The sequence below is a fragment of the Anopheles arabiensis genome, chromosome 2 (genome assembly GCF_016920715.1).
Source record: "Anopheles arabiensis isolate DONGOLA chromosome 2, AaraD3, whole genome shotgun sequence".
Lineage (NCBI taxonomy): Eukaryota > Metazoa > Arthropoda > Insecta > Diptera > Culicidae > Anopheles > Anopheles arabiensis.
Window position 1 is genome coordinate 42,272,340 of NC_053517.1, and position 22,663 is coordinate 42,295,002.

At 39.1% G+C, this 22,663-nt stretch overlaps 2 protein-coding genes across 8 annotated transcripts in view; one reads left to right on the forward strand and one right to left on the reverse strand.

The window, feature by feature from the left end:
- LOC120893206 (pseudouridine-metabolizing bifunctional protein C1861.05) overlaps positions 1-22,663 on the forward strand; it is a 183,843-nt gene that overhangs the window by 29,938 nt on the left and 131,242 nt on the right. The window lies entirely within an intron of this gene.
- LOC120893205 overlaps positions 1-22,663 on the reverse strand; it is a 137,423-nt gene that overhangs the window by 23,546 nt on the left and 91,214 nt on the right. For all 7 annotated transcript variants that reach the window (XR_005738116.1, XR_005738114.1, XR_005738113.1 and 4 more), the window contains one exon: positions 1,277-3,953. Coding sequence is in view for 2 of the 7 variants with exons in the window: in XM_040294958.1 (XP_040150892.1) it covers positions 1,277-2,218 (942 nt within the window). In the remaining 5 variants the exon portion in view is untranslated. The remainder of the gene's footprint in view (positions 1-1,276; positions 3,954-22,663) is intronic.

Below are 22,663 nucleotides of genomic sequence, written 5' to 3' on the forward strand. Positions count from 1 at the left end.
TGCAAAGGAATGATTGTTTACAAGTTGTTCGACTGTATTTCTCATAAGCTACAATCATTCAGACTTCTTTTTTAAATAATTCCGTTCTTCTTCTTCTATTTGGCGTAACGACCTACGCGGACATGCTGGCCTATACAACAGACTTTCGAGACTTAATTCAATACCACGCAGCCATGCAGTCAATCCTTGCTACGGGGAGACGGTCCATTCTATGCTTGAACCTATGACGGGCATGTTATTGAGTCGTTCGTGTTGACGACTGTACCACGGGACCGCCTCCTCCGTTATTGGGGTTATTTACGATATCAATGTTTATGGAATTTTAGAATTTGACGTTTAGAATTTTTATTTTAAGTTTGCATTTGTGCTCAAAGTTATTATTCTGATAAAATAAAGCTTGTTTATAAATTACACCGTTTCTATTGTTCAAATGCTCCTGGCACTGGGCGGCTCTATTTTATATTATTTTTGTGTACAGGCTTTCCCCTAGTCACGCGAAAATAGCCAAAATATACTTGATTAATAATGTTTTTTATTGAATTTAGTTCATTTATGTATTTTTTTACTTATTTAAGGCAATTCGTGAAGAAAATTCTGTTATTAATGTCTTTTTTGCGACTTATAACTTTTGGAAAAAATTTTTCTTTTGACAATTTATGGAGAAAATTGTACTGATTTGACATATGAACTGTCAACAATAAAAAATCGCGTAACTCAAATTCGCGTAACTCTAAATTCGCGTATTTACTCTAAACTGTTCTTATACGATATTTCTGAATGGTCTTACAAGCACAATGTATACTAGAATAATTTTACGAGAATGATTTGTGGGTTATTATTTATGAATAAAATCGGTCGTACGTTGATAAATAACTTTAATGAAATACGATCGAAACGTTGCCATTATTTTCCATTGTAAGACCAAATCAGATTGAATTAAACTTGCTCCTGTTTGCGTTTAATATAGTTATATTCTGTTTCTTCTTTGGTGCAACAACCATTGTTGGCCAATACTTGCCTCCCATATTATTGGGTTTGGTTGTCAGTAAATTATGAACTACCCATAACAGGATAATCAGTCCTACGTAGGGGTCCATACGGGGCTAGAACCCATGACGGGCATGTTCTTAAGTCGTACGAGTAGACGACAGTACCACGGTACAATTGCAATAGACTATCGCAAAATATAGTTAACATAACCACAAAATTTAAAAAAATGTGTTTAACTACACTCCTCAGAAATACGCCAACAATAGGGTGATATAGAGATTTTTACCTGAACAGTTGGCGGTTTCCGAAAGTTGTTCAGCTCGGGTAGCAGAAACTTGGATTTGTCCTTATCGTTGGCGTTGGTCTGTTGGTTAACGTTGAGATTGGTAGCGTTGTTGCGTTGCTGCTGTTGATGTTCGGGCGGGGCAATCGAGCACGTGGTTCTTGTTGGTGTCGTGATCGTTGCTGTCGTCGTCCTTGTTGTCGTCGTTACGGCTGCAGTCGTCAGCGTCCTGATCGTGGGCCGAACGGACGCGGTAAGGACCAGCTCAGTGTTAATTTTATTCACCGGTTCAATTGGTGGCTTTGTGAACTCGACCGACAGTTTCCGTATGTCCGCTGGCAGACGGTACTCGTTCGGCTGGGAGATGGTGCAGAGCGATATCGGTGTTATCGTTGACGGAATGCTTCTCGCGTTCTGGTCGATAATGACTGCGGCTGTTGGGACAACGGTTCCAATAAGCGGTGGTACGGTCTTGTCGATCTTTTCCTTTGCTCGATTCCGAATATTGTTACAGTTCCGATCGACGTTGACGTTTTTCGATCGATGGCGCTGTCTACTGGAGATCTGATTCTCTTGTTCCGAAGCGTCGATTAGAAGGCAGTTGTTGGACTTAGCGTTGTTGTAGTCGTTTTTAGCGCTGTCCCTACTGTTGCGTCGGTTATTTTGTTGTTTGTTTATACTGCTGTTGCTGGTGATGCTGCTGCTGCTGCTGCTGCTATGACTCTTGTTGCTGGCAGTAATCGTCCCGTGTTGAGGAAACTGCCCTAAATGTTGCTGCTCTGTCTGTTCTAGCTGATGCTTTTCGGTTTCAGTAGTCCGAGGTTTACGGTGCTTTCGGTTGCTGATGTTGCGTATGAGTTGATTGATGTTGATTGCCTTCTGGACCGTTTCGGCGTGCCGTTCACGAACGGAAGTTGTTGTGCGAACTGACAGCATCACAAACATAGCCCGTCGGTTTACAATTCCAACACGTTAGCATAATATGCTAAAGGTGAGATTGATTTGTGGCAAAGTGTTTTTGTGTGTGTTTTTATATTTTTATGATTTGATGAAAACTTTCACTTTACGACTTTTCACTTCCTATCGTACACACAAACACACTCACACACACATTTTAGAACACGGATGTTATATTCCGTAACTGCCAATAATAACACCTTAGTATATTTTCACACCTAACTATTTGTCTCACGCACTGTGTTGGTTTGTCTTCTACACTAGCAGTAACTCAGTGCTAATTGGCTTATTTTGTCTTCTTTCATATTCCGTTTGCACTTCATTCAATGTACATAACCGTTACCAGTATTACACTCTACAGTTCGATATAACGCTGCTTGAACTGAATATACACTTTTCTATTATACGTTTTTCTATGCACGTAACGAACTGTTCGTTTCTTGGTTCACGCTATCTTATACAGATGCCAGTGATTTCTGCCGACCAACATCAACATTGAGTTACCTTTTTCTTTATGTGTCTTGTTCAAACTCTCGTTTCCACTTTTGACACTAACTTATGGCAATGACAATTGGTTGGCTCTCTTTGGCTCGATGTGAAGTTTTCGTTAGGATAGCTTTCCCTTCCCAAGAATGGTGTTGAATGCAGTAGAAGTAGTAGTAGTAGCTTGTAGTGTTGTATACTTTACTTATGTGCGTCAGGAGATCGAGAGAAAAGTGAAGCTGCCCTGTAGAGCGCACAAAATAGCAGCGACAGGCGTTGTCAGAATTCAAAATGTAGTTTGCACTGATTGTAGCTTGCACCCCCGTATTAGCTTCGTGGGTACTACATTAGTTAGCCGCCTTAGAGCTGCTGCTGACCAGTGTGTCAAAAATGTGGCTGTTCTTCAGCTCATCAACTCAACTATTACTGTCACTTTGCAGAATGTTTGAAAAGGCAAAGACGATGTATACGTGTGCGTTTGTGGTTCGTGCTGAAAAACTGTCCTTAGCCGTTGAAACTGACCACGTATTTTGGCGTGCTTTACTAAATTGCTCTTTCGGTAAGCCTGCAAAACCGAGAGGAATGTCGATAGTGTATGTGACTGTGAGCTAGAGAGAGAGATAGATAGACAGAGGTATAGACTGAAGAACCAAACTCGGGAAGGGATCACAATCCGCCGTGTTGATATATTCCTTTCATACACTTCACCGGTTCCTGCCACCGTGTGATGTTGTTGGAATTCTATGTAGTTTTAAATTGGATCGTATATGTTGCTGTCTGTACGGCTGTGTGTTCTGATGGTGTGTAGTCGCGCCTTTCGAAGAGTTAATGGTTCACCTAGCCACCCAGTTCACCTTTGCCACGCCAATGCTGCTCTCGACGGAGTGATATTCTTTTGTTTGCCACTAGCACGAAAGCATCTGTACCAAGTGAAACCGTGTGTAAAGATTTTTATCATTGGCTCGCTTTCCAGTGTTATGTCACTTCTTTTCGTTCGCCAAAGTGCAGACAATTAAACGACAGTCGCGACACGATGGTATTTAATTATTTTCACACCCGAAAGCAGAACCCTTGGTTCGCAGAATATCGGACGAGTCGTGTCGAGGATCGTGCAAGATGATTTCTTTTATTTTTTAGTATTTTCATAGCTTTTGTCGCATATTATGGGCGTACTGGTGACAAACTGCACTCGTTGATTATGGAGAACAGTAGTGTTAAACGGTTCGTGCTGAAGGTTTGACTGTAATCAGAAAAGAAATAAAAAATAGAGTTAATTTTGTGATACATATATGCCTATATACTCAGGTACACGCTAATTATTGTTATAAATTGTTTTGCAATAAACTAAAATTCATACATCCATTTTAGTCATTTTTAAGCATCTTATACATTAAGCAAAGAGAGTCATGTGAATAAATTATTAAAACATTTGTACATTCGTTCGGTTGTCAGTAAATAAAAATCATCGAACACCTTAGTAGATAGAAGTACTTAGACCATTAGGCCGATCTGGTGGTACAGTCGTCAACTCGTAAGACTCAACAACATGCCCATCATGAGGTCAAGCCTAATACGGACCGTGCCTCCATAAGTAGGACAGACTATCCTGCTATGCGTAATCAGTAAGTCACTGTAAGCCAAGCCCACAAGTGGTACAGGCATGCCTTGACGGATAACGATTGTTGTGCCAAAGAAGAAGAAGAAGATTACCATTGAAAACCAAAATATATTACAAAAGGTGCGAGGGTAAAACAGGTAAAACACGTGAAACAATATCATCGGAAATACCAGCTATTGCGCAATTTTAATGTCCTACTACAAATGGTGCAGAGATTGCTTCCATGTCACTTATTCAATGACATTCAATGTAGGTTTAAATTCATTTTGTTTTCGAACGAGTATTTTTTTTCATTCTGCAAAAGGTTAAAATGTTGAGTTGGCTATTATGCTGCGATGAATAACGAATTAACTCATCTGCGGTTTCTGCGCCAACGGTGGACAATGAATAATTGTTGATGGGTGGAGAGGGGATGTTGAAAATTCGAGCGTATGATTTTAATTTGCCATGCTAGGGATCGTTTCAATTAATTGTATAAACATAGCGAAAGGTTGAACAACAATATTTTTCAAACCGTTGACAATAAAATTATGATTTACGGCTTTTACGTAAGCGCTCAGTAGAGGCAAAAAACATGAGCCACTAACGTTAGGTAATGAAAGGTGGGCATGCCACTGCAATAACAATGCAGTGTGTAAATAAAGTTTGGAAAAACGGAAAGGTAGTGTCGATAATTTTCCACAACTTCCGTACAGCGAGGGAAAAATATGCTGCCAATTGCTAGCTGCACTTGTATATTCACACTAACAGGTTATGGGGCTTGTTTATACTCCGTCAGCTGCTTCATTAGTAGTGTAAACTAGAATGAGGTGAAAAGTTTGGTGGTACAATGAAAATGTTTTTCCTTTCATCGGTTTCGTTGCTGTATATTTGTTTTGTTTTGCGAATGAATTGACTGATGGAATAGCGGTGGGATTGCACGTGTAGCAATCGTTGCAGTATTGTGTTTATTTCCCTGTTTCATTTTGATAATGCTTGTAATGATATTATGCTTCATAGGGTTTTAAATGTATCGTGCCTTGTCAGTGTGAAATAATTTGTACTAGAAAATGTTATTTCCTAAACAACTAAATAACTAAAACCTGGTTCAACGTTTACTTGCGTCTCCCACTTAGTTGGTATGTGAGAAAACCATATCTATTCATAAAACCATACCATAGTGAAATCAACTTACTTACTTACTTATCCGGCGCTACAACCGCTTTGCGGTCTTGGCCTGCCTCAGGAGTGTCCGAAACCGCTCACGGTCTCGCGCCTTCGTCTGCCAGTCCGTTATCCCGGCCTTTATGGCCGACGCCTCCACGTCATCTTGCCACCTCAGTTTGGGCCTATCACGCCTCCTCTGTCCTTGTGGACAGACCATTTCCATGCGTACAACATGGCCAGCCCACCGGAGTCTGGCGAACTTGATACGCTACACGACAGTGAGGTCGCCGTACATTTCGTATAGCTCGTCATTATAGCGGCTCCTCCATTGTCCTTCCACACATACGGGGCCAAGTAGCCTTCTGAGCATCTTCCCCTCGAACGCGGCTAAGAGGGTTTCGTCAGATTTGGACAGTGTCCATGTCTCAGAGGAGTATGTGAGTACCGTTACTATATAAGTACTATATAGTCCCAGCTTCATCCGACGCGACAGGTTCTTTGAGGTGAACCGTTATTTCAGACTGTAGAATGACCGGTTGGCAGCCAGCATTCTTGCGCGCAACTCTGCTTCCATGCTATTGTTGTTGCTGACCTTTGACCCAAGATAGGTGAATTGTGGGACAACTTCAAAAGTGCGTTCAGCTATCTGTACGTCACGCCTACGTAGATTTGGATTATTTATTGGTAGAGCCACTGATGCCACCATCAGTTTGGTCTTTGCCTCGTTTATCTGCAATCTGAGGCTCTCTGCCGCCAGCTCGATCCCTTGGTAGACTTCTGCTACATAGGACTGCCGCAGACCAACGATGTCTATATCATCAGCGTATGCCAGGATCTGGGTTGACTTTTAGAAGATGGTTTCCCCTGTAGTCTCAACCCTCGAGTCGCGGATGGCCCTCTCTAGCGCCAGGTTAAATAGGAGACAGGCAAGCCCGTCTCCCTGGTGCAGACCCTTGGTGACAGCAAAAGGTTCTGTGAGTTTTCCATCCACCCTCACCTGGCAAGTGACATTTATTTATTTATTTATTTATTTTTATTTTATTAATTGCTCGGCCACGTTGGGTTACAGCAATAGTGCTTACTGACTATAGTATACAATTATTCACGAAGGAGTAGGAAGGAGTTTATGGTACGGAAAAGGAGCGAAGACGGGATCGGTAGACAGGATAGGAGAGGACAGCAGGAAGGGAAGGCGGAAGTGATTACATTAGTAAACGCTGCTACAGCTTGATTTATGTCACAGTCAGCATCAGTAAAGGACCAATCGGTACCGGCTAAAATATGATGAAGCTTTTGGTAGTCCAGTTTCCTAAAATTGAACATACGAGCCGTAGGTATTCGTTGAGAGGATGCAGGGCGAGAGTGCGTAAGGAGCACACTTGTCTCATGAGCAGGATGATGATTGTCTAGCGCGACGAGTGGAACAGGTGAAGCTATGACGGGGGAGCAGCTCTCCAAGAAAGCATAGCATTGGCAGCATTGACCTTCTGTCCAATTGACTTTCGCGTATATTTTTTATGCCAGATAATTGCAGCAAACCGTTTACCGACATTCCATCAAGCAGAGAAACATTGGTCATAGTTATTCTAACTAGCCTTATCAGTTTGGCCGAGACTCCAAAAGAGCTCATTGCATCATACAGTTCAATCAAGCAGATCAATATGATTTATGTTTAACTTTAAATTTAGCGTAATAGATTAATCTTCTTTAACATGAGAAGCTATGAAAAAATGACGAACAAAATTGATTTGACAATAATGTTTCAGAGTAGGATAGATTGTAATGAATGCTTAAGAGATTTTAAGACAATTATGTCTCATATTGCCATACAGTTTTTTGTTTCATGGATCGTAATATGATCAGATTGCGCAACGCTTGTGTGTAGTATAGTAAGTGTTCAGTTCAGGTTTATAATAAATTATAATGGATACGTAGGACTGACTATCCTGATATGGGTAATCAATAAGCCACTGACACCCAAGAAGCTCACTTCACTAGTGGGTACAGGCAGGCCTTGACCGACAACGGTTGTTGTGCCAAAAAAAGAAGATAATGGATTCAAGTCGTGAACAAGTAAACATTTTGCAGTTGCAAGGTATGGCAATCATTCAGTTTAGGCAGAAACTTTTTCATCTCAATTTACCGGGCTTTCGATGATATTATTGACATATTCAGTTTTTGATTTGTTCAAGCATGTTATTGACCCTTTCAGTGAGATATTGATATGTTCGGGAGCAGGTGTTGACATATTGATGTCTATTGTATATCAATCACAGATCGATAATCAAAGAGGTAAAGAAACGTGCCGGAAGAAATTGTGCGTGCGGGCTGCAACGATTTCAAAAGGTGTCTACGGGACGTTATCAAATGCAATGGTGAAATATTTGAAACAAAAAAAGTGAAATGAAAGTTTAGTACTAATAGATGTTCTTTAAATCGATTCCGAAGATACATCAATTTGGTTTTAATTGTATTACAAGAACAAAGTGTATCACTTCCCCGATGCCACCATGTATATGAAGTCAATGAATGATATGTAGAAGTCGGTTGGAGGGTGAAACGATGATCATTCCTTCAATCAGTTGGATGACATGAGTTGTTTTCATACAGCTGTTAGATTTAAGAGAGCGATATAACTTCATGTAATTGATTACGTCTTGATACGATGCGGTCGTTAGTGTTAGTTGATGACATCAATGAGTCACATTTAGTCCATGTGGATCATGCAATTGTGTTTCAAGTTTTCTCGTCCTTAAGTCCTTCTAAATAAAAGTTTACAATCCAGTATTTTATTCTCGGAAGTGGAAACTCGTTACGAAACGAATTGGAAACTATCTAAAAATGTATTGAAATGTGATTCTCACGTAGAACGAAGAACAGTAAATGATCTGATTTTCAAACATGTAGTACGGCAAGACACGCTTCTTCATCATGTGCTAAATAATCACAGTAGCTATCGATCATGTGTTTTTTTTTCATTCAAACATCAAATCGTTCATTTTTCGGTAAAGCCAATGTGGTTTCTTCATTTGGAATGTCATATTTTATGGTATTGTGGGTGGAGTACAGATTTCGTATTGTTAACGCACATAGGTAACCCCACAACTAAGTTGAAATGTTCATTTAAAGCAGCCATTATGATCATCATCATCGACAACAGCATCAACGTCGTTACCCATTGTAATGGATAACATCTAGAGTTCACGAGGGACTTTTACTTCACTCTTTCCTTTACCCGGTTGCAAGCTTCAAAAACGTATGCAAAATTTAGCAATTATTCAGCTGACGATCAAATGTCATTTCCTGCGCTGCTACAATATCCTTCCGATCCAATCCATTGCCGTGTTGTATCGAACCAAGACAGAACATCCTGTACCCAAAACGGGCAACTTTCTTCCATCAATTGTCGATAGAAAGTGTATTTACGTACCTATTGAATGAGATTGAGTGAAATCCCGTCGGAATTAGATCGATTACGTTAAAAAGCGAGTTTAAATGTATGTGCTGTTATCAATTTTCCTCCTCTCCCACAATCGCTTCAATGGTTGCGTGTGATATAGTGGTGGCGGATTGTTGGCGCCGTTTGCAGTTGATATTAATTATGCCGCAAATTTTGGCTGGCAGCGGTTTCGATGGATCTGAGTCCCGTGCCGTGGCAGTTCAGCAAATATGTGGCAGATTTATGGACTAAACGTGTGTCCTGGTTTGTCCCATTCAGGCGGCAGGATGTAGCGGGAATGGGAAGGAAGAAATGAGAAGAAGCGTCAGAAAGGCACTAAATTTGGCTGAATGAAATTTAAATGTTGAATAAATCGACCGTAAGGAATCATTGCCAGATTTGGAATTGTGGTTGGGTTGGAGGGTACTGGTCGTAGCGTGAGTGATGTACAATCGCTTTGACATAAATAAAAGGTGCACCGAATGGTACACGCTCAATGGAACTCATATTTCAGTCTGCATGTGTGTTACCGTAGAGTCAAAAAGTGGCTCTGAACGAAGATACTCATCTGTCGGTATTCGTAAAAGGGCTCACCGATTTGAATTTCCACTCTTAATGGCAAATCTTTCACTGGTGGTCTTTTTATGGGCTTTTGCCATGGACTGATTTATAGCACGATTGTCGTACTTTCCATTCATTCGATATTTTCTTTGCTCGGTTTAATTTGGTCGGATCGCCGTTTCTCATGTTTTTTTGTTTGAGTTTCTTTTGCTAGAGTGACTACCATTAGAGAATAACCATTATATATTTAATATTAAAATTAATTTAAAATGACTGGTGGATTGTATTACTGAAGATTGTCATATACTTTTGCTGTATACTATATACTGCACGTAATAAACGATTGTGCAAGACAGTTTTCTAATTAATATACGTCTAAGTTAGTTCCATCATTGCCTGAATAGGCCTTTGGCCTTGGGCTTGTGAAATCGATTCTCACTGGCACATGCTCACTAGCTTCTCCATCTAGGTGATAGGAAGATGCTTTGACATTTCATTGATTGCTACAACGTTTGTTCGCTCTTGACAGTTTCCCGGAATTATAACATCTTCTCCCAGCCACTGTGCTGTGTACCTTCGGCGCAAAGCTGTCTGTCTGATCCAGACAGAGAACGAGAGAATCCCGTTTTACTTGCGCCGTCCGTGTTGGGATAGGAAATGGTACCCTTAATTTCCGGAACCGTGCGGAAAATGGATCCCAGATACACATACACACTCACGTGAAGGCAGCCAAACTCGTGTGATTGTTGTTGATATTGTGGAACATGTTGGTAAGAAAATGGCCCATCCTTCTGCCATGTGGTGTTGCTATTTGCGTCTGGGATGTGTGCAAGCGGTAGAGACAAGAAAGACGCAAAGATTTCTGTTCTTTAAGCAAGAAAAAAAAAGTTTTCTTGTAAACCACACTTCATTTTCAGAAACCGAATGGATGGTTTGTCTCGGTGGACTTGCCTCGCAGTGGCTTTTGATTGAAAACGATTTTCCCCCTAGGTGACAGCATTTCAGCATTGGGTTGTTCTGGACAGTTCATCACTATTTCATTCGATCCACTTTGCGCAAGCATGTTTTTGGTGCAGGTCACTGTTTAAAGCTTCCCATTCTCGGCATAACCATGTTCTGTATCAATTGGGATTTATGTGCGGAGATTGTTTTCGTTCAGCTGCATGGGATTGAGGCTAGCTGAAGCTAGTGCTGGATAAGCCGGTCTTGTTCCTTTGTGAGTTGGTGATGTAGTGTTTTAGGTTCTTCGTTCTTGACGGATTTCAATGACATTGATACCAAACATAGCACACAGTAGCTGTTTTTAGAAATTGCTTGATTGGTTTGTTCGAATCTCCCTTCATGGGAGAGTGATTCGCTCGATGCAATAGTAAATGAAAACAATAAAAAATAGTACTACACTTAAAAGTTGATTCATTTTATCATTAATAATTTACGTGTATTTTTACTTATTTGAATGTTCTCTTCGTATTTTCGCTGTATGCTGTACGAAGGGAACATTCAATCTTTGGATATTTTAAACTACAATTAAGAGTTTATTGGATTGAAATGTTTAACAACTAAAGCTAATAAGGACGTTTTCATTGCCTTTCGATTCATGAATAGTTTAAAAATTTGAAAGAAAAAGACTGTTTCTATTATTTCAATGCTACAAAATCTTATCGACAAGAGGCGTAATGTGCAGTGCATTGTTTTTCGTGTCAGTGTTTACGTTCACATGCTCATTTCAGCCATCAGTTTTCCTGGGTAGATGTCAATGACGTAGAAAGAACAACACATATCGTACTCCTTGTACGATACATATCATATGCCTCCGTAAAGAAGATTGCACCATCATCCTCCATAGTCTAAAGCTATACAACACAACGGTGGTGTGAAACAAATGGTGTTTGTGCGGCTTTAAAATGTTGCCTGAGCTAAAGCGAAAGCTGTTTTGTCGTTTCGGCAGCAATACGCGTTAGTTGACGTTCCTTCGGAATAAGTGACCATTTCTCAAGAGAGGAGAAAAATGAGACACAGCGCATAGAGACAGATAGAAGAGAGAAAGAGAGAGAGAGAGAGAGAGCATAATGACAGGCTGCCACATCTGCATTGAGGCCGTTGTGTTGTGATGAAGCTGTTTATAGCCGGGGGAGTTGAAGCATGGTGGTAGGATATGCCCACACATGAATGGTGTCGTTGCAGATGAAAGATGCTTTTCATTATTCCATGCATGCATGCTTTCTCCATTTGTAAGCAGTGTGTTGTTGGTTTTGAAGATACAGACACCAGCCGCATCCCCGCCCGGGTGACAGCCGGGTTGTTGCCGCTACCACTGCTGTTTTTGAAACTTTTCGCAACAGAAAGGCCTTTGTATAATTTCTTAGCATATGTTTGGATTGGCTTGGAAATTGAGATGTATGTGTCGTTACTCTAACAAGACCCACAGAACAAGATCGCTAGCAGGGGTAAAGAGCGACCGGCTTCCGGCGTTCGGCAAACGCACCCGACGTCTTCATTATGCTGTGATTGTTGTGGTTTTGTTTCCCATCCTGGGGATAGTTTTTCTTACTGCTCAATGATGCGAAAAGCTTTTGACCTGGTACGACACAGACAAAGGGAGTGTGAGCCGAGAAGGAATTCTGGTAAAAGTAATTTTCATTAATTTGCATTCCTCCTTTTTATGGTGGGCGTGTGTGTTTTCTAATTATCTCACATTTTAGCATTACTGCATATTGATTTTTCTAAGAAATTGTGCGAAGAGTTTCAATGAATGGTAACTGGCATGGTTTTTAAATGTGATTTACTAAAACATTACAATGATTATTGAAGTAAAGTAATTAGTATTACTGTATAAATTGTATTTTTAATATATATTTATTAGTCACTGTAACAAATAAGATTATTACATGATCTATACTCTTTGCCCGGTGTCAAGGCATTCGGAACATGATTTGTTGTTTTTTTTTAATTTCCAATTTCAACTAGTGATTTGGCTGAGGAGCTATCTAATCAATGTTAAAAACTTCCGTTGGGTTATTAAAATATGCTTGTTTAAAGAAATCAAAGTACAGTCAGAATTCAATAATCGAACGCTTTTTAGTTGGTATGCGTTTTAGTCAAAGTGAGTTGATATATCTTGGTGGGCTTATCCAGTGCAATTTGACGTCTGAAAAAGAAAATAGGAAGAAAACCTGGTTTGACAGTTAGATCCATTACAAACTGAGTGCTTTGATGATTGTTCTATATTCTTTTTTCTAAGTCAATCCTAAATTTTCACAACTTAACCCGATATTTGAGAACAATCGGAGGACTGTTGAATGAAACAAATGGATATATGTGCAGGCACTCTGATAAGTTCCTCACTATAAGTATGATACCGTATTTGGTTCGGTTGGTACACTGTTCATTGCTTGCTGGCTGAACAGATTCAATAATTGATGCCTATATATCAGATTTTGCGAAGGAAATGTTTTGTTGGAATCCAATAATCTTAGATCATCGTTTTAATCCAAGAACTGGTCGTCACATGAGTTTTTTGGTTTTTTTCATCGTGCTACATCTGAGTAAAACCACATACCATTTCTGCGAGTTACCGTATTAGTGAGGAAGAACACCATAAGCTCACCTGATATATACACTCACTTTGGTTTTAGTTGAACGCTCGATAGTTGGCTGACAGTCTGATAAATGATACATTTAAAAGGATGCGTTTGTATGGGAAACCCGGTTTTTGAAAATTTCCGTGCAGGTCGGTCCGTCCAGTGTACTTTGAAAATTTTTCATTTGACAGCTAGGGAATCCTAAGTTACTTAATAACTCATACAAAGTCCTTAGCAACCCTTACCGCGCGGCTATATGAGGTGAAATATACAGCGAAATGGACTATTTGACAGGTGAAATATCTGACAGGTACAGCTAAAGGGTTGGGGAAGACACAAAATCCGCTTTCGAAATTCTATTAAAAATAATATCTTCTTAAGCAGAACATTCCCTAATTCGAGGAAAATATGAACTGTTGACTAAAAATTGACGAAGTACTCGATATTGAAGTTATTTATGTTTATGTTTATGTTTATGTTTATTTGTCTATCGATGGACAATAATGCCCTCTCGAACCATTTTTGCAATGTTTTACAATGAGTTCTTTACAATGGATTACAATAACATAGAACATAAAAATGTGCACTATGGAACCAAGTTTAACACAGAAACACGATCATTAAACTCAGTTGGCGAAATCCTCGGCTCAAAAGCGTCGCTGACTGCGTTGAAAGCACGGCACATGAGTAGGAACGGGTCAGAGGATTTTAATTTAATGGATTTAATTACGATTTTGTGTACGTTCTTTTGTTTACATTACACATCAGCTGGTTGCTGTGATGCTTTATCCGTCAGATATTTCGCCTGTCAAATGGTTCATTTCGCTGTATATTTCACCTCATGTGGCCTCGCGGCTACTCCCTATCTGCTAATCTCCATAGAAATCTTCATCCATCGTGGCTACCAAAATCAGAGTTGAAAACACACCTGTAGTCTATCTAGACAGGATGAAAATGTCACAAAAATCTCATGGCTTGCCGAGAAAAATTTCGTTTTTCTTCGTATGGAAAAACGTACCTACTTAAAAGCTCATATTCAATAGTTGGCAGGGAATCGAAGTTCAATCAACGATTTCAGACTGTAGTGGTGTAATGAAAAATGATAAATAATCTAGAAGCAAATCAAGTAGAAACAACGCGATAATTTTTAATACTTCAATAGTCTAACTTACTGAACTGTACGGAAAAGATAACAATATAAAAAACAATATAAACTCTTGATAATGACGAACAATGCTGTACACGAAGGCAAGAGTACGAAGATGTACTCGTTTTATGATCATTTTTAAAATATTTTTAATGGTTTTTTAACCGTGTTACCATCGATAGCTAAAAATATCCGGCCTTAAGCTAAACTATACAAAAACGAACAAATGACTATACAGAACTTAAATCGTATGACTTTTTGAGCAAAGAAGCTCATAGAAAAATCGCAAAAGATAAAAAATTGAAAAAGATAAAAACAATATTAACTCACTTTAATTGTATTTATATATGAAAAATGATACGCAATTGTTCAATGATGATGATGATGATAGTAATGATAATAATGACATTACATTTTCTGCTTTTTCTGATTTCTGTTCCAATTGTTATTATGGGTTACGTTTGAACCTACGCATGATGAAAAATCTTACGAATTATTCTAAGTCACTTTTTGAAAGAAGGATAAATTTTATTCAAATGTGTTATAGTAGTGATAGTTAGTTTATCTACCGCCTTGGTAATAATAATCGTAAATTCACTGCGCAGATTTTATGTCCCTCATTTGTCCTCCGCATGAAGGAAAACGATACGCATACAGCAAGGTGATTCTTTTATTGTTTACAGAATGGAAGAGATAATAAATTGAAAATAACTTTGTCTGGGTACATCTGGAGAACAGGCTTAAAATATGTATTGTAGTATTTTATAGTATTTCATGGCATGTGTATAGTATATGGAACACTGAATGAATGTTTTAACTATGTTTCGATTATCAGCTTGGCTTTCATACCACATATTGCTATTTCAATACAGGTTTTGATGGCTACTGGAATTCGGGTACGCAATATATGCAGTCCCACCCCTTTGGCTCATTACAACCAACTCGTGCTTCATTGGATGAGTTAAGTTTGAAATTCATCCGCCGAAAAGGATGATACAGGGTTTTCCATTCCAATTAACAACTGTCCACTGTCTACTAGCAATCTTCGATTTGAAAAACACGATTGTCTACCACTTACAAACAAGTCAAGCCGTTTTTGGTACACTGTCCATTTCAATTTCACAATTGTCGTCTTCGAAAACACACGTCAGATGCGGCACGGGTTTGGCTGGAACGTGTATCACTTGTCTGTAAGAATTGAACCATGTTGTAAACAGGTCTTGATTGAATATCAGAATATGGGAAAGCTGAGCAATTTGGACATGTTAAACAGTTTTATCATTTGGTTTTAGTTATTCTTGGATTGTTACAGTTTTTAGGTTATTTTGGGAAGTTGTAATTTTTTTTCACTGACTACAAGTAAAAGCATCGATAAATGTCAAAATTTCTGCATTGTGTTGAAAGATTAAAGTATACATAAAATGCCTAACATGTCCATGTTGCCCAGCTGTCCCAACTACAAGTGATACACGTTCCAGCCAAACCCAAAACAAAACGTGCCGCATCTGACGTGTGTTTCGTGAAGTTATATGTTATATGTGAAGACGACAATTGTGAAATTGAAATGGACAGTGTACCAAAAACGGCTTGACTTGTTTGTAAGTGGTAGACAATCGTGTTTTTCAAATCGAGGATTGCTAGTTGACTGTGGACAGTTGTTAATTGGAATGGAAAACCCTGTAACATAGGAAGCACAGCATTGCCCGGAGCGGCATACTTTACAGCAAAGTACATCGTAACTTGGTAAACCGTACTTCGCTCCCAGGACAGGCAAAACCAGAACAGGGAGAGTAACTCCGTAGCTATTGTCGACTTCTCCATCGACGAGCTGTGGCAATAAAATTGTCGTAAAGTGAACTTGGCTCCGTTCGCCTTTTATTATCCAAGCAATTCCTTGAGGAAATCGATAAGAGACGGAAGCTCTGGACTCGTAAGTAGACAGCGGGCTGGAGTGACAGCTAACATTACTACCACTGCGATTTTTGAGCTGCACATCACAGCTTGTTTCGTTCGTCGCGTGCTTTGTACAGATGATGCTGATGTTGATGGCAATGATGGAGACGATGATGATGCTGTTGCTGACGGCATGGAATCAGTTTTGTAACGTGTAGGTGAAAATATGAAAAGATTCTGGAAAGAGATAAGCTACTTCGTGAATTGCGACCGGACAGATGCGAGAAGCACGGAAACATTAAACTTTTGTTAGCGTATGATGTGTATAGTTGAAGTAACGATACAATGTAGGCTATAATTTTTGGGCTCATGATAAACGCTTTGGCGAAAAGGAACATAATTAAAAGCTTTAAGTAGTTGTTTTTAAAGAGGAACAATACAAAAAAAAGCCGTGTTGCTTAACTACTTGAAGTAGTTGTTTGTAGACTGTAAGACCTGTAAACCCTTGGAAGTAGTATATCTAACCATATTATATTCCAGTCATATTTGGAATTCGTACGAACATTGTAGGAAGAATATGATAAGTTTTATTTTATTTGCTTGTCAAAAACCTTATCATGCTATTTTACGTAAACTTTGGGACTAGAATAGTACCTACATCGAAATCATACGGCCCTGCAGTGAAAGGTATATTTTTAGAGTAGAAGCCATCTTTTAAAGTGCAATGTAGTCCAAAGGTAATGAAATAGCGATATTGACCGATGAGGATTAAATGGTGATAAAACATTGCAGCACGAAAGGCAGAGAAATTAAATTCTCACTCTGAGGCAGGCAGACTGGCTACTGTAGCCGAAAAGCAAGTTCTTAATTAAGTATATACAGTGAGTTTGAAATAAATTTCTTCTTGCTGGCTACAGATCAGTTTCATGATTCTTATGAGTTTACTGCATACTAAGTCTCTACCCGGCGGCGTAGCAAATAGGGTCCCACACCAACAAAGACAATATCTCCTTCCTCTCGCCCGGAAGCGGAAAACAGTTTTTTGTTCAGTTTGCTCAAAGGTTTCCGGTATCAGGATATCGTGTTTAGGTGTTTGTTGTTTGCGGATCTACCGGTTAGTGCGTAAACTTTGTCTGACAGGCGGTTTTCGTGGTCGATTGGCCATCTTCCGAGTGGTGGTTTGTGAGCAATATTTGCGCAAGTTATCACCGTCAACCATCGCGGGGTAGGGAATTAAAGCAGCAGTACCTACGCAAACCATACCGGAAAAGAGAACAACAAAGCAACACAATCTAGACGAAAATCTCGATACGTAGCAGCAGGTCCCATTCACGCCACCATTTACCATCGTCATCATCGTCATGGTCGACGATTTAATGTTCCAACGATTTATTTTTCCGATGCGAGAGAGGTAAGACCGGTAAGGTGTGGAAAAAGGTTGTCCCCAAAAATGGAAAGGTAAATTTCCGCTCAAGATGTTTGCCGAAAAGATTCACGGCGCTAACCGCTGTGGCATCCTTGGTTGACATTGCAAATTCGCTCTTTCCCCCTTCTTGTTTTTTGTCGTTTACGCGATCATTTCATGAAACGTGAGACACATTTTTCGCTGGACCCGTATTGCCCCTACTGCACACGATGAGATGGCGATCTCGGGATTGAAAACTTACGAAAGCTTTAGGTTTTTAGGTAGACCCATTCTCGGCTGAACTCCAACTTATGGGTTGGTTAGAGCATTCGTACCATTGAAGTTCGTATAACTTTGTGATTGATGATTGTCGTAAATTTTTTGAAAGCATTTTTTTTTGTCGATACAGGAAAGGTGAAAAATTATAATAGGCAGCAATTGTGAGATTAAAAAAATATTTGTTTTTTTTTTCTTTTTACAGGTATGTTTACAGGTTTTACAGGATTGTTCGGTTGATCAGTTATATGAAATGGCAGTGAGTATATAACTATTGTATTATTTAATTTACTGTTTGGTAATGTTGACTTTATTGACTAGGCTGTATTGATTGAAACATAATCTTTATGTTCTAAGAACAGAATTAGGTTCAAAATAAGTTGCATCGAGATTTTATTCAACAACAATTATTCGAATTACTATAATTATTGGAATGGTACATAGTTAAGGAAGGAATTGAAAATCTTTTACAATAAGTACAATGCTCAAACAAGTACTGAACTATAACAAAACTTTTTTTTTAATTTCCAAATAAGTTTCCGTAAAAGTTTAAAAACATCATTTTTTTAAGTAACTTAAGAATAAAGTTGAATTAAAACAGATACGAATCATTAAAATCCTGGGGAAAACAACCTTAAGGTATCTGTCTGCGGTGGTAATAGCGAAGACGATATGGGATGTTTATAGTTACATCACTCACATTCGTCACTAGGACTAATTTCAAGATTATCGAGACAATTACGGAAGACGTCTACTGCTACTGGCCTACTTCAATAATATGATAACTACTACTAACTAACTAATAACAACTACTTTTCAATGAGTCATTATCAACATCTTTTCATTATTCAATTGAAAACAAATGTATACACACTACAATATGAATGATAAATCTGATAGCTCTGACAAAAATCATGATGAGAAAGTTGGTATCATTTCCTTACAGATTTCCTAATAGTTACTTTTAACCATACTTTTTTCAATCCAAACTGTTCAATCGAAAGCTTACAAAACTGTAATAATTCGTAGAAGTAATTTAATATTTATGTCTGAAAAGATGCGTTATTTTCAACAAACGTAATAAAAACAAGCTCTTGTCAGAAGGTCGAATACAAAAATTTTGACAAGTAAGGGATAATACTCTAAAAACATCACACCTCTGGCAAGTTCTAATTACAAGTACAGTCAGATGCCGTAATTTGCATTTAGCGATGCATTTTGCGGCCGGTCTCGTGGTACAGTCGTTAACTCGTACGACTTAACAACATGTCCGTGTCGTGGGTTCAAGCCGCGAATGGACCGTGTCCCCATACGTAGTACTGACTATCCTATTGCAGGTAATCAATAAGTCACTGAACGCCATGCTCAGTAGTAGTACAGACAGGACTTGACCGTCAACGGGGTTGTTGTGTCATAGAAGAAGAATAGAAGCTACAGTTGAGCGAGCGGGCCATCCCAACATGTATGTTGCATGCGCGTTTGAAACGTCACTGATGTGCAACCAAAATGCGATTAATTTTCTGCCAGTTTGCTGCTTTCCAGGTGTTTTCTGTACCAATGGGACTAAAACTAAACGCGATACTCTCTCGGAACGGGTAAAGTGTTGCAATCGATATCGTGCTTCCTTTGTGATAGTCGATAGTGTGGATAACAAGCTCATATGGTAAACTCTTTCCAGGCGGGATTGACCTTGCACGAGTCAAATCAGTGCGAACGCGTCCTGTTCGTTATTTGCCAAGGGTACTAGTTCAGATTCGCATGTCAAGACCTACATCACGTTTCGGTGTCACCACTTGCAATAGTGGAATGGAATGGGATTGAACCGAGACAGCCATAGAATCGATCGGAAGTAGCTTTCCGTTTTGCAGGGCATCATTTTTCGGGTGACGCGCCGCTGCTGGCGTCGCAATGTGCCACGTGTGTTTTATACGCCAAATTTAAGCTCACCCACGTGAACGCATCCTTTGACGGCTTTCTGCCGTAACGGGGACCATGGTACACGTTCGAAATCAGTGCCTTCGTATAAAATGATGAGTGAACTAGGATGAGCAATGCCGGATGTCGCACGAAGCGCGGGCAGTGTGCAAAGTTTAACATTGTTGTAGCACATAGCGTGCCGTGGTAGGGAGCAAACGGGAGAAACTGGTTGGAAAATGAAACCATGTGCCAAATCAAAAACCGACATTGTGGAAAATTGGCCCAGCTCTTGTTTGTCGGCAGTTTGCACTCACGCGGAATATTCTCTCGCACACCCACCCACACACACACAGCAAACGGATCAGCGTTATTTGTTCGCCTGCTTACTCACACAAGCGGTTTGCAGCGTTGGGATGGATCAATTCGGTCGGTAGCTTTTAATAGTGTTTTAGTTTAAAAAAGCATTGCAGAAGAAATGGTACAAGTGGCATCGCTCCACAGGATAGTGGCGAGGCATGGCAAAAAATCCCATGGCGAGCGATTTTAAGTGAACGATGCAAATTTCGATGGAACCAATCCACTCGCTCTCCGTAAAGTATTCGCTGTATACCATGCCATGTGATAGGGGTTTTAATTTACCTTTTTTATCTTGTTGCTCGTAGGTTTGCGTTTCCAATTGGCGGATATTAAGATGGATAAAGTTAGGCAAATAGAAGCGAAATGTGCGCATCCCTTGGGTATTAGCAAAGCGTCACAAATTCCATAGATTTTAAAGGAATTCCAACTGGGTAGTTTTTGAATGCATTTGGAAAGTTGATTGATCATAAATGATGAATATGTTGGCATTATTAGCTAATATGTTGTCACTTACTTAAAACCTGTGTATAAACAAATTATATCTTAAATAATCATTTCGGTTTGAGTGGATGTATCGTTCACACAAAAACGAAAATGGTATCTTCAATTTTTAAATCTATTATATGGTGTTTTCATCGTTTAACAAAACACACACAAAAAATACACATACAATCGTTCGACTTAGAGAGCATTTTTGTGGTATTGCTTTGAGAAATAAAACACTTTTCTTGCCTCCGGGTGACTGAGCAATTATTCTGGAGAACTGCTGCAGATCGGCTGGATTACTCTAGGTTGCACACAATCCTCTCGGTGCATCATAATGAGTTTTTAATTTCACCATCACTTTACCGCGCGATAATGATGATGGTCGCTGATGCTTTTGCGAGTGCTCATAGCATCAAGAAAGCCGATAGATCATGCAACGAAGACTGCTTGAGCTGTGTAGCCCTTCTTGAGCAAGTTATCCTTCGTGTTACAGATGCTACAGGGCAGTGGTTTTTGAGCAAAGATTCGTGCTGCATAAGATGCACAACTTGATCCCACTGCCGTGCACACCTACCAGTGGAAGAGTGGCTCCCAATTTTATGATGTTGTAAGCTTTGTTTTTATCGCACAATGCAACGCAATTAAGAATTCTGCTGAAGTTACGAGGCTGCAGTAAACGGAGATTATTTTTAACAAGGTTTGGCAAGAACGGCATAGACTGCTGCAATGAGCAGCTTGAATGTGAAAGGTTTCTAGTGGCGTAGAGTGGCACTTTTTAATTAGAGTATTAAAAAAATGCAAATTATACTTTTTTTATTTCCATCCTACTCCTCTTCCACATTTCTACTATTTGTCATCAATTTATCAGTGCAAGTCAGGGCAACTCTTATTCTCATGTTAACATCCTGAAGTCGTAGAGTGGCTTTCAAGTATTAAACTTGTAACAAACTGAGCTGAAAGCGGGTTGTCTGACTTCCTTATATACCAAATATATGGTATAGATCGTAGTAGTCAATATACAGTGAGTCCAAAAAGTATTCGTCTAGCTGATTATCTTGCAGAAAAAGATGATTGCTGAGGTAAAAGTAATGATGAGGTTTGATAAACAAACATTCATTTCTGAATATTTATTTTGCTTAAAACTCAGTATTAAAAGAGTGCAACAGCAATTAAAACACGTAAACTAAAACTTAAACTAATCTAAAATAGTCGTCTGATGGGCACGCAAAAAGTAATCGTCCACCTAACGTTTGACTCATCTACGCTAGCCAAACAATACGTAGGCACAAATATAAATGTATTATTATCAATTTGTTAGTGATTCGATTCAAAAGTAATGCATTTCTGTTGTTTTAATTGCATTTCGAGTGGTCAAAGACGCACTAAAGGCGGAAAAGGAATGGAGCATGATGTCGAAAATCGTATTCTAATCCTAACCTATCCTAATCATTTTAGAAGGTTGTGCCTTCGTTTGACCCCATGCCTTCGTTTGATCAGCGTTTGCCTATTTTTCTGGCACCAATTGTGTGTCAAACTGTTGACTAAGCTGCCAGGAAAGTAGAGCTAGAAAAATGATTCAAATTGATAGAATAATAGATTGGGAAATATAATCTTACATGTGTTAAGTATTTTAATTCGCAGTTTTGAGAAATTATACTTAAAAAGTACCACGTGTTTTATTACCAGTTGATCGGGAGAATATACAGAAGATTGTCATTTGCACATAAAACTAAACCAGCAGAAACCAAGCTGATAAAAACGGCTAAGTATGAGAGTCTACTTATGATGAGTCTACTATGAGTATATGATGTCAGTTGCCAATGGTGATGATGATGATGATGATGATGATGGTCCCACCTTTTCCCCGTCATAGGGGAATCCATTTAAGATGGACAAAATTGTCTTAAGATATTTTTATATAAATTACTTTTGAAAAATATACTTATTATAAATATAAAATAAAATATACTTATATATACTTAATATTTAATATCGAGTGGAAATTAAACGAACTCTTTTTGGACTCACTCACGAATACTTTGGATTCCATGAATATTGTATTGTATTGTATAACGACTTGTTTCATGTAATCCATAAAATCGCTTGAATTATTTGGAAATGTCT